This window comes from Chiloscyllium plagiosum, unplaced genomic scaffold, assembly GCF_037043375.1.
Source record: "Chiloscyllium plagiosum isolate Xiang-an unplaced genomic scaffold, Cpla_swu_hap1 HiC_scaffold_16, whole genome shotgun sequence".
Classification (NCBI taxonomy): Eukaryota; Metazoa; Chordata; class Chondrichthyes; order Orectolobiformes; family Hemiscylliidae; genus Chiloscyllium; species Chiloscyllium plagiosum.
Genome location: NW_028270154.1, coordinates 18,511,907 through 18,525,127, shown reverse-complemented (window position 1 = coordinate 18,525,127; position 13,221 = coordinate 18,511,907). Strand labels below are relative to the sequence as shown.

The 13,221-nt window shown below is 38.6% G+C and overlaps 1 protein-coding gene across 1 annotated transcript in view; it reads right to left on the bottom strand.

Annotated features, from left to right (window-relative positions):
* Window positions 1-13,221, bottom strand: part of LOC122556505 (NEDD4 family-interacting protein 1-like) — a 63,468-nt gene that overhangs the window by 13,834 nt on the left and 36,413 nt on the right. The window contains exons 3-4 of the mRNA XM_043703211.2: window positions 8,807-8,937; window positions 3,195-3,282 (exon numbers count right to left, since the gene is read on the bottom strand). Of these exons, the coding sequence (XP_043559146.1) occupies window positions 3,195-3,282; window positions 8,807-8,937 (219 nt within the window). The remainder of the gene's footprint in view (window positions 1-3,194; window positions 3,283-8,806; window positions 8,938-13,221) is intronic.

The following is a 13,221-nucleotide window of genomic DNA, read 5'->3' as shown; positions in this document are numbered from 1 at the left end:
TCTGCCTAGGAGAAAGTGAGGACTGCAGATGCTGGGGATCAGAGCTTGATGTGTTGCTGGAAGAGCGCAGCAGGTCGGGCAGCATCGAAGGAGAATCGATGTTTCCTGAAGAAGGGCTAATGCCCGAAACGTCGATTCTCCTTCGATGCTGCCTGACCTGCTGCGCTTTTCCAGCAACACATTTTTAAGCCCAGTACTCTGCCTTCCTGTTATTCTTCCCAAAGTGCATCACCTCACATTTAGCTGCATTGAGCTACATTTGCCACCTCTTAGCCCAATTCTGCAGTTTATCCAAGTCCCCCTGCAACCTGTAACATTCTTCCAAACTATCCACTACTCCACTGACTTTAGTGTCATCTGCAAATTTACTAATCCATCCACCCATGCCTGCGTCTAAGTCATTTATAAAAATGACAAACAGCAGTGGTCCCAAAACAGATCCTTGTGGCACACCACTAGTAACTGGACTCCAGACTGAATATTTTCCATCAACCACCATTCACTGCCTTCTTCCAGAAAGCCAGTTTTTAATCCAAACTGCTAAATCACCCTCAATTTCATGCCTCTGCATTTTCTCCATCCGCTTACTATGTGGAACCTTATCAAAGGCTTTACTGAAGTCCATGTATACCACGTCAACTGCCCTACCCTCATCTACATGCGTGGTCACCTTCTCAAAAAACTCAAATGAGGTTTGTGAGACACGACCTGCCTTTGATGAAATCATGTTGACTATCCAAAATCAAATTGTAGCTTGCTAGATGATTATAAATCTTATCTCTTCTAATCCTTTTCAAAACCTTTCCTACAACAGAAGTAAGGTTCACTGGTCTATAATTACCTGGGTCATCTCTGCTGCCCTTCTTGAACAAGGGCACAACATTTGCAATCCTCCAGTCCTCTGGTATTAAACCTGTACACAATGACAACTCAAATATCAAAGCCAAAGGCTCTGCTATCTTCTCCCTAGCTTGCCAGAAAATCCTCAGATAAATCCCATCCAGCCTAGGGGACTTGTCTACTTTCACTCCTTCTAAAATTGATAACACCTGTTCGTAACTAACCTCGATCCTTTCTAGTCTAATATCTCGTACCTCATTCTTCTCCTCTACAATATTCTCCTTTTCCTGAGTGAACACCAATAATAAATGTTCGTTTAGCACCTCTCCGATCTCTACAGGGTCCACACTCAACTTCCCACTTCTGCCTTTGACTGGCCCTATTCCTACCCTAATCATCCTTTTATTCCTCATATATCTATGGAAAGCTTTAGGGTTCTCCTTTATTCCATTTGCTAAAGACTGCTAGTGTCCTCTCTTTTCTCTTCTTAACTCTCTCTTTAAATCCTTCCTAGCTGATCTGTAACTCTCCATCGCCTCATCTGAATCATCTTGCGTCATCAACACAAGTCTCTTTCTTCTTCTTAAGAAGAGATACAATTTCTGTAGTAAACCACAAATCTCTTACCTTATCACTTCCTCCCTACCTGACAGGGACATACCTATCAAGGACACGCAATACCTGTTACTTAAACCAGCTACACATTTCGATTGTCTGCATCCCTTGCATTTTGCTACCCCATTCTATGCATCCTAATTCTTGCCTAATCGCATTATAATTGCCCTTGCCCTATCGATAACTCTTGACCCGTGGCATGTATCTATCCCTTTCCATCGCTAAACTAAATTGTATTATGGTCACTTTCTCCAAAGTGCTCACCTATAACTAAATCAAACACCTGGCCTGGTTCATTACCAAGCACCAGATCCAGAATGGCCTCCCCTCTTGTCGGCCCTTCGACATACTGTGTCAGGAAACCCTCCTGTATACATTGGACAAAAACTGATCCATCTGACTTACGAGAGCTATAACATTTCCAGTCAATGTTGGGGAAGTTAAAGTCCCCCATAATGACCACCCTGTTCCTTTCACTCCTACTCAGAATAATTTTGCTAATCCTCTCTTCCACCTCCCTGGAACTCTGTGGAGGCCTATTAAAAAAAAAACTCCAAGCAGTGTAACCTCTCCTCTCCCGTTTCTAACCTCAGCCCACACTACCTCAGTAGACGAGTCCCATTAAAAATTCTCTCAGCCACCATTATACTATCTTTAACTAACAAGGCCACACTTCCCCCTCTTTTACCACCTTGTCTGTTTTTAGTGAAAGATCTAAACCCTGGAACTTGCAGCATCCATTCCTCACCCTGCTCTATCCATGTCTCTCAAATGGCCACAACATCGAAGTCCCAGGTACCTATCCATGCTGCAAGCTCACCTTATTTCGAATCATTCTGGCGTTGAAGTAGACAGACTTCAAAACAGTTTGCTGTTTGCCAGCACAAATGGTCTGGTCTACATGTGACTCCAGACCCACAGCAATATGATTGACTCCGAATTGTCCTTTGAAATGGCTAAGAAAGCCATACAATTCAAGGACAAATACTGACAAGCACAAATTGCTGGCATTACTAGTAATGCCTACATCTCCTGAAAGAGAAGACAAACAAATCACATTGTTTGGTGATTGGAAATTGGTGAAACAGGGCAGCATGCTGCCTCTCAGCGCCAGGGACCCAGGTTCAACGCCTGTCTTCGGCAACTGTGTGTGGAGTTTTCGTACTCTCCCATGTCTGCATGGGTTTCCTCCGGGTGCTCTGGTTTCTTCCCACTTTCCAAAGATGTGCAGGTTAGGTGAATTGGCCATGCTAAATTACCTATAGTGTTCAGGGATGTGTAGTTTAGATGCATTAGTCATGGGAAATGTAGATTAATAGGGTAGGGGAATGGGTCTGGGTGGGATATACTTTGAAGGATCAATGTGGACTTGTTGGGCTGAGTGCCCTGTTTCCACACTGTAGGGATTCTTTGATTGTTAACGTAGAAGATCAAAATGTCTATTAACGCTCATATCTAATCTCCCTTCATATTATCAATACTCAAAATTACTGGAGTTGCTAACTCAAATTAAACACACATCTTTTAAAAGAAAACATGTTTCAGAGTTTAGCGCTAAATTATACAGATACCAATAAATAACATGAAATGGTAAACTAAAAAGCTCATCTCTGTTGATATGCAACATACTTCACATTATATTTGTAGTTTATTTTTTGTTTCAAAGGTCTGCCTTATTATTAGGACATAATTCTAAAAAGCTTATTTTAAAATAAATGTAATTTTAAAATAATCCTTACTGAAGAATGTCAGCATGAATATGCCATCATTCCCTATCCTGAGCTGATCTGCATCATCAAAGTCATCCCTTCCTGAAAAATCATCATCCTGTTTGGATAAAAGAAATACATTTTAGATTTGTCTTCTTTCTGAAAGATTAAAAACATGTAAACAGGATGAACACGTTCAGCATCTTGAAATTTTGAACAGAATGCTAGCAAACAAATCACGTTATCAAATTGAAATCTAATGCTATTTGTAATCCGGAGCCTTTACCTATTTTACAACCTCTAGCCTTTCCTCCCTTTACAACTTTAATATGAATTTCCCTTATATTATTGATTTGGAACCAACTTATGGCTGAACATGCTTTCTCCAGGAGTATCTGCACCTACTTTATGTCCCTTGTCCTAATGGTCAATACATCATCCAAAGCTTGTGGTTAGTTGCTCCTCCTGCACTCAAAGCACTGATTACTATTCAATTTCCACATTCAATCTTCTCTCCTTCACCTGCCTCCGCAACCTTACACTCTCATTTTCACAGCACAGCTGCACTGCTCCAAGATTTCCCTCCTTTAATCACTGTCCTTGGAAAGATTGCAGCATTGACTACTTGTTTGCTGAAACATGTTCACTGCACTGGCTTCTTAGTTTTGTACCACCTTGAATAGTTGCTATATCCATCTTTTAATACTCTTACCTCTCTCTCTCTCTACCCTTTGGGCAAACACCATCTGGACCTTTTCACCTAGAACAAAACTTTTTAAAAAATGTATTCTTTCACAGCATATGGATGTCACTGACTAGGCCAGCATTTACCAGCCATCACAAATTGCCCTTAAGATAGTAACAAGCTGCTTTTTGAACAATTGCAACTCATCTGATGTACTGGACTGCTTTAGTCATTCTTGACATTTTCTGTCAAGACCTCTTGTTCTTTAGGGGTATACCCTGGTTTTGAATAATATATAGTTTACATAATTTTGCCCAGTTTCCCGCACACAATTTTTGCTTCATTGCATTGAAGATACTTTACTTAAATTTGGAATCTTAATTTGCAACTCTACCTTTTAAATATTTAATTGAACTTGATCATACGACCATTAAGTCGGATTCAGTGATGGTAATGCCATTGAAAGTCAAGGAAGATACCATTGCCATAAAATAGGTTTGCAACATATAACCAGTGGGGCTCCCACAGGGATTAGTGTTGGGACTGTAATTGTTTACAATTTATATTAAAACTTGGAGGAAGGAAGTGCTGTACTGTAGCCATATTTATAGATGGCACAAAAATATGTGCAAAGACAAGTTACAAGAGGAATACAAAGAAAGATTACAGAAAGATATTGTTAGGTTTAGTAAGTGGGCAAAAGGTTGCCAAATGGAATATAGTGTGGGAACATATGAAACTGCTCATTTTGGAAAGGTGAACAAAAGAACAAAATATGATTTAAATGGAGAAAAATGCAGAAAGCTGCAACACAACAGGACTTGTGTATGAAACACAGAAAACTAGCACACAAATCAGCAAGTAATCCAGAAGAAGAATGACTGTTTGAGTACAGAGTAGGCAAGTCTTACTGCAATTGCACAAGGTGCTGTTAAGGCCACATCTGAAATACTGTGAGCAGTTTAGGTCCCCTTATTTAAGGAAAGAAATGTTTCATCAGAGGCAGTTCAGAGAAGGTTCACCAGGATGATTCCTAGTACAGAGGGATTGTGTTATGAGCAAAAACTAAATAGGTTGGAACTCTCCTAATTAGAGTTTAAAAGAATGAGACGTGATCTCATTGAAACATATAAAGATTCTTAATAGGCTTGACAAGGTAAATACTAAGAGGATGCTTCTGCTCATGGGAAAATCCTGGACTAGAGGGCATCATCTCATAATAAAGGAATGACAATTTAACATTGAGATGAGGAAGAATTTCTTCTCCGAGGGTTAAGTGTCTTTGGAATTCTATGCCAGCAAGAGGTGCAGTTAGCTTGTGTACATTTAAGGCTGAGATGTATAGATTCTTGATCAGTAGGGGAATCAAGAATGGGGCAACTGAAGAAAAGTGGATATGAGGAATGTTAGGTCAGCCATGATCCTGTTGAATGGTGCAGCAGGCTCAAGGGACTGAACAGCCTCCTCTTGTCCCCATTTCTTATGGTCTGATCTGGTTTAACAACATAATCTTTAAATATTTCATTTGACAAACAGCAAATACATTCATTTAAAATTGGAAGATGATCAGCCAAATATGAAACTAAAAACATTTCCAGCTTTCAAGGTTGCTATAGACTGTAGCAGTACATGTTAGGCTGTTGAATCCCTTTAGTACACATTAGGCCATTTGAGAGTAATTTCCTTTAGAGCTGATAAGACTTGGAAGGATGAGCCCATGCTCAGGTCAACAATAGGTTGTTTGCAAACTGAATAAAATGACCTGGTACTGAATCTCTGGATTCGCACTATGGATGTACAATTGCACTGACTGAGAACAAAGTGATAGAACATTTCTGCTTGTTCTCTCTCTTGCTTTCCACATCATCCCCGCCCCCCCCTCCATAAATCCCTACAAATCTCATAAGTTGCTCATATGTTCATGAACATACCAAATAAACAAGACCCTGGCTAACACAGACCAGGAAGAACTCAAATTTGATCCCTTTCTACACCATGAGCTAAATATAGCTCTTGCTGTTCTATGTAATAGTTACGTTTTCAAAACTACACATTGGCACAATTCATGCTTGAAGGTCATTTAAATATACAGTAAAGTTAAAATTAATACCAAGAAATAAACTGGTCATCATAATTCATTGTCAAGAGTTTAACAGAAGAGAGGGTCAGTCACTTGATACCAACAAGTTTGGCATGATATTTTTTATTTTCTTGTGGAATATAGGCAGCACTGGCTGGCCAGCATTTATTGCCCATAGATAATTGCCCTTGAGAAGATGGTGGTGAGCTGCTTTCTTGAACTGCTACAGTCCATTTGCTGTTAGGTAAACACACACCACCATTAGGGAGGGAATTCTAAGACTTTGACCGACCACACTAAAGGAACAGTGATATATTTCCAAGTCAAGATGGTAAGTGGCTTGGAGGGCAACTTGCAAGTCATGTCCCCAGTATCTGCTGTCCTTGTTCTTCTAGGTGGAAGTGGTTGTGGGTTTGTAAGGTGCTGTCAAAAGATCTTTGGCGAATTTTTGAAGAGCATTTTGTAGATAGCAGTCACTACTGCTAATGAGTGTCAGTGGTGGAGGTAGTACATGTTTGTGGGTGTCATGGTGCCAATCAAGTGGGCTGCTTTCTCCGAGACGATATCAAACTTAGAGTGCTCTTGGAGCTACAGATGTCCAGGCAAGTGGAGAGTATTCCATCACACTCCTAACTTGTGAATTATGGATGCCAGACAGGTTCTGGGGAGCTAAGAGGTGAGTTACTTGCTGCAGTATTTCCAGCCTCTGACTGGCTCTTGTAGCCACTGTTTTTATATGGTGAGTCTAGCTGAGATTCTCCCAAGGATGTTGATAGTGGGGAATTCAGTAATGCTAACACCAGTGAACATCAAAGGGTGGCAGTAAGATTGTCTCTTAATGGAGATGGAGTGATGTGAATGTTATTCGCTCATTCAACAATTTGTGAATTAACATGCTTTGTTTTCAATGCATTCTAGTTAATTTCTGATGCTTGAATTTCAAAAAGATCAGCTTCAATCTGTTAGTAGCTGACAGTATCACTATATAATGACAATATGGCCACTGCCAATGTGAAGGAAAGCCAAATTTAGTTTAATTTAATAGCGAGATGCAATACAAAGATATAAATGTTACAGGGGAGTTGGTGGCATGGTGGTAATGTCACTAGACTAGCAACCCAGGTCAATGGCTTAAAAACCACCATGGCAGATTGTGAAATTTGAAGTCAATAAAAACTGGATTAAAAACAACAAGCCTAACATTGTGGACTGTTGTGTAAAAAAAAACCTGGATCACTAATGTCCTTCAGGGAAGCAAATCTGCCATTCTTACTTGGCCTGGCCTACGTGTGACTTCAGACCCTCAGCACTTATGGCATTTTGGGCAATTAGGCATGGGCCATAAATGCTGATATGCTATAAGATGAGCAATTTGGGAAGCACAATACTCAACTCCATTATCAATGATCAAACATGCAGTGTTTCATGATATAACAATGTGTTCAGAAGGATAGTTATCTTAAGAAACTACTAATCATGCTTGCCTTTGATTGCAAGTCTTTTAGAATTTTGCTGCTCAACTTTGTAACAGATGTGTTGTAACATTTCTAATATTTGTGCTATTGGATGAATTATATCCACCCTAGCTAATTAATTCTATCTGAACAGCAGCATCACAAAATTGTGTGATCATGAGAGAACAGTCACTGCCACAAAATTTAATTGGATGAGGTTTAAATAAATGCATGATGCTTCAGAAATTGCAATACAATTTAAAAATTCCAGCAAGAAGAGATTTAACAGTCAGTGATGGAAGTTAAGTCAATATTGTTTTAATTGGCAGCAGATCAATAATCCAGTAACAATGCCAGTTGCTACTTTAGTGTATCGGCATTTTACTCAATACGGTCCGACCTAATTCACGCATTTAAATGTGTGGAATAAAACAAAGCAAAATAAAATGGTTACTAAAATTAATCATCACTCCACAGAGTTAACCAATCTTGTAGGTTCTCCATTGTCACAAGAGGTTTCTTGTATTTATAATGCTAAGAGGATCCGAAACAAAATTAGATTAGAGCATAGAAAAGTGAAGCACAAAACTCATTTCTTGGTTTATTGGGAAAAACAGACTACCTTTCTGCATTATTTTGCATTGTCACAAACAATGCTGTTTATGTACATTTAAAAAATGTTTGTTTTAAAGTGAAAAAATATCAGCTACAGCACTAAAATTATAAGTATTTTGAATCACATTGAGCCACATTTTTAGCACAGGTGGAATTCAACTCACTAAAATTGTATCCACCACCTCAAAAAACACAATTCTAGCAGCTGCAGAAAAGCAACCAAATCCTTAGGAAATGCAGCTTTTAAATAGCAAACCTCGAGGTGGGTTACTGATTGGGGTTTCATAGCGACAGAATCTACAACTAAGAATTGCTGGTGTTTTCTCAGAAAATCAAACTCCTCCAGCATTTTATACAAAGAGTGGAATACATAACTGACTGAACTGAACATATGGGTTTGAATGCAGTGGCTTAGTGGGCACAAACTTTGAAAACTAAGAATAAGTGCCTGTTGCTATTAGAATTGTATGCAATTGGGACATTAGGGAACATAGATTAACAGAAAATCATTTGAGTAATTTCTCGGAGGATGTTTGAAATAGCAAAAATTATATAAATTTCATGGATATCCTGACACCATCTGAGTTATCATATTAATGAAATTGCAGGGGGCTCCTTCTCAAAGGACAAATCATTTTAACTTAAAGAAATGGTAAAGCTCGTACACAAAGTAAGTGAGGTTGGGAAATATTTTATTCTCTACAGAAGGCTACGAAAATTAATATTCTCAAAAATCGTTAATTAGTCCTATACATATTTTGTATACAGTGGTCTAGCTTGTGTATATAAGCGTAGGTTAGATTCTCACCCTTCCAGAGACTAGGGGCAAGGTTGCTTCAACTTTCGTTCGTTCAGCTTCATCATAAGAAGGGAGCGTGGTTGCCACACTGTAGGAAGGCGGCTTTGGAAATGCAGGATCCTCTTTGTAATCAAAATAAGCTGGAGAACATATCAAACATTAGAAATTAATGCTCAACATAATTGGTCTTTTGCAGAATAGCATTTTTTTATATAAACATTAATAGGATGGTGGACAAAGTTACTCTAAATCTCTGCCAAAAGCACAACACAACTAGCTACGTGGTCAAAGGACGTTCACAGCCATTATTCCTTTGATCTTCTCTTCATTTACACAAAGCTAACCTCAATTTTCTTTTCATTAAGATACTACATAGCCTACACCAAAGTTTTCAACTACTTCACAATAAAATCCAAAAGTCAAATTTGCTGTGCGGAATATTTTTTTAAAAAGTTAGCCAGAAGCAGCCTGGGATCAAACATTTTCAGCTGCATTCTTTCTTCACTAATAGATGGAAACATGATGCAGCAGTGATTGCCAGATATGCTCCAAAACCATTCTAACAAATCATGTGTGCTAAAAAACATCTTTCCTTCAATACCTATGCTTACTACGATCCAGTCACGATTGTAATGCTCCAACATTTTCTACCCTTAGATGGCCTCAGGGAGCTACAGAAGTTTAGTAGTGTCAAAATACAGAAGCTCTCTCCATTCAGTTTGCACAGCTCCGTGAATTTCAGATTGAAGCACTTTCAAAATCTGAGAGGAACATTACGGATTTAAAAAGGACTGAATAAAGACGAATAATTTCCCAGTGGATCACATGACATCTAACTTAGTTGTAGGGAAGTGTATTTATGCTGCACTAGCTTGGATCACAAAAAGATGCATGAAATGTTAGAAACGTGGAGAGATTTAAACACAGGATGATGCCACATTGGGAATTATTACATAGGCACATTCTTCACATTTGACTCTGCAAAACTTTCATTATTATCTGGAACCATGCATCAAAATTGGGAGAAATGTCATACAAACAGTCAAGCAATATCTGACAGTCACACATAGCATACAGCTACGGCAAGTGATTAAAAAGACAAATGGGATATATTTTAAAAGGGAAAGGGGTAGAGATTTTGCTTTGGCTGTATAAAACTTTGGCGATACTACACCACGAGTACTGAGAAAAAAGTTAGTTCTACTGATTCTGATTTTAGCAAATTGTTTTATGAGAAAAAGTTGGACAAGTTGGCCTTATATTCATTGAAATTTACATGAATGAGATGATGTTGTGGGAACATGTGAGGCGTGACTTAGCAAAGTCAATGTGAAAAGCATGTTTGCATTAGTAGGAGAAATAATAACTAGGTCCATTTAAATATAAGGGGTCCCCATTAAAGAGGAGATATTTTTTTGAGAGCTGCTGTCCGTGGAACACTTCCCTAAAAGGAAGCGAAGACAAAGCCAGTGAATATTTTTAAAGCAGGGGTAAATAGAATCTTGACGAACAAGTGAGTTTAAGGCTCCAGAATGCTGCCAGGATTGAGTATTCGGGCCACAATTGGATTAGCCATGATCTTATTAGTTAGTAGATTGAGGCCAAATGATAAGGAGACATAAAACGGGTAACAATGAAGCACTTATCTTACCAGCTTAACATCTGCTTTTAGGAAAATGCTAGTGAATATGAAGGGTGAAAAACTACAGTATTTCAAAATATATAAATGAATCAAGCAGTGTTGATATGGATCCTTGAAGAGGAAATTGTGCCTGACAAATTTAGTACCATTCTTTAAAGGTGGTAACAAAGCATTTGGATAAAGGAGAAGCAATGGATGTAACATATTTAAATTTCCAAAAGGCGTTTGATAAAGGTTTCATAAGTTAAGAACCTATAGTGTTGGAGGGAGCATGGACTTATGCATAAATCACCAAATGCTAGCATACAAATTCAGCAAGTAATAGGGATGGCAAGTAGAACGTGAGCTTTTATTTCAAAGGGAATGGAGTAAACAAAACTGCCATGTCTTACTAAAACTACAAACTACTTGTTTGACATCTGCTGGAATACTGTGACCAGTTCTGATACCTTTATGTAAGGGAAGATATATTGGCAATGGATGCAGTACAGAGAAGATTTGTGAAGATGACCATAGGTATGGAAGGATTGTCTCAGGAGGAGAGACTGAGTAGGCCTACACTCGTTGGAATTTTGAAGAATGAGGGGTAACTTTTTTGAAATAGGGTACATGAGGACATGTCATTTCCCCTTGTGGGAGTATCTTGGACCAGAGGGCATAATTTTAAGAGTAAAGGGTCGCAGTTAGGACAGAGATAAGGAGAAATACTTTCTCTCAGATGGTAGTGAATCTGTTAATCTTTATCATAGAGGGCTGCTGAACCTGCTCATTAACTATATAGACAGCTGAGACAGACAAGATATTTAATCAATAAGTAAGAGAATCAAGGGTTCTGGGGAAAAGACAGGGAAGTGGAAATGAGGATTCAGATCAACTATAATCTCATTCAGTGACAGAGTACACTCAATGGGCTAAATGACGTACTTCTACACAAATCTTATCTCTCTGCAACTCAGAATTCTGAACTCATGTGCTACTTAAGTAATACTATGCTTTTTCATTCTTCCTGAAAAATTTCATATTTCCCCATATTATACTCTGACCTTGTGGTATCTGTGAAGTTATCAACTATGATGTAAATTGTAAGAAGTAGAGACCCCAGCAGAGACCCATGTAGGACTCCACTCGACAATTCCTGATTATCAAACAGCAACTGGCAATTTGATGTTTTTGTTTTAATTTTATATGTAGATTAAAACCACCCATGGTTATTACTGTCCTTTTATCAAAACTACACAATATTTTTTATATACTTTCCTACTTGTGCTTACTGTTAGGGGACCTCTCAACCACTCCCACTTAGGACTTCTTCTCCCATCTTTAATTGTTGCTCAAATGCCACACCTGCTCAACAATCAACCTCTTCACATTTAGCTAGCTTCCTATGCCACTTCAATATCATAAACCACTCAATATTAAGAGCTCAATCTTTATCATCTTGCAGCCACATATCTGTAATGGCTATCATCTTTATTTATTTCAAAGCACATTATTAATTTGCTTCCTTTGTCATAAATATTCAGTATATTCAGCTGAACAACCTTACCTTTGCTTTTATGCTATCTTCTTAATATCTCGTACTAATTGTTGTGATTCCATAAATATTGGACAAAAAACTTCAGACAGACAGAGCTATAGTATCAAACCAGGCCTGTTGCACAAAGTATCCTTATTAGTACAGTGACATGGATGTCAAGCCTAATTGGATGGCTAACGAATCTGCAGATAACACCAAAAGTAGCATGCTATAAAGATGCAAAATCTAGTTAAGGTTTGGCAGAAAGATGATTGTCAGGCAACAGTGCAGTGAAATAGCAAATAAAGTTCAATATTGACAAATGGGAACTGTAATGATATGGAAGGTTGAATTGGTTAACCAACAGAACAAGTAGTAACAGATTTTTGGACAATGGGGTTTTAGAAATAAAGTGACTTATGAAAATGACACCTAATTCTCAATTTTCAAAGTGAAAAGAATGGAGCAACAAACAAATACACTTCCTCTATTTTTGTCTCGAAAACAAAATTGATATGCATCTAGTTAATGGTACTTTCTAACATGGAAACATCCAAACAAAATCTGAGTGTTTTTTTTGAGGTGACCAAGCATGTGGATGAGGGCAGGGCAGTTGATGTGGTGTACAAGGACTTCAGTAAAGCCTTTGATAAGGTTTCACATGGTAAGCTATTGGAGAAAACGTGCAGGTATGGGATTGAGGGTGTTTTAGCTGTTTGGATTAGAAACTGGCTTTTTGTCAGGCAACAAGTGGTGATTGATGAAAAGTATTCAGCCTGGAGTCTGGTTACTAGTGGTGTGCCACAAGGATCTGTTTTAGGACCAATGCTGTTTGTCACTTTTATAAATGACTTGGATACAGGCATTGGTGGATGGGTTAGTAAGTTTGCAGATGACACTAAAGTCAGCGGAGTGGTGGATAGCATGGAAGAATGTTGCAGGCAGCTTGGATAAACTGCAGAAATGGGCTGAGGGGTGGAAAATGAGAATTCAATGCAGCTAAACAGGTGGTGATTCATTTTGGGAAGAATAACAGGAAAATAGAATACTGGGTCAACAGAAAGATTCTTGGCAGTGTGGATGTGCAGAGGGATCTTGGTGTCCATGTACATAGATCCCTGAACGTTGCCATCAGGTTGATAATGCTGTTAAGAAGGCATACGGTGTGTTAGGTTTTACCGGCAGAAAGATTGTGTTCCTGAGCAGTGATGTCATGCTGCAACTGTACAAAACACTAGTGTGGCCTCACTTGGAAGACTGCGTACA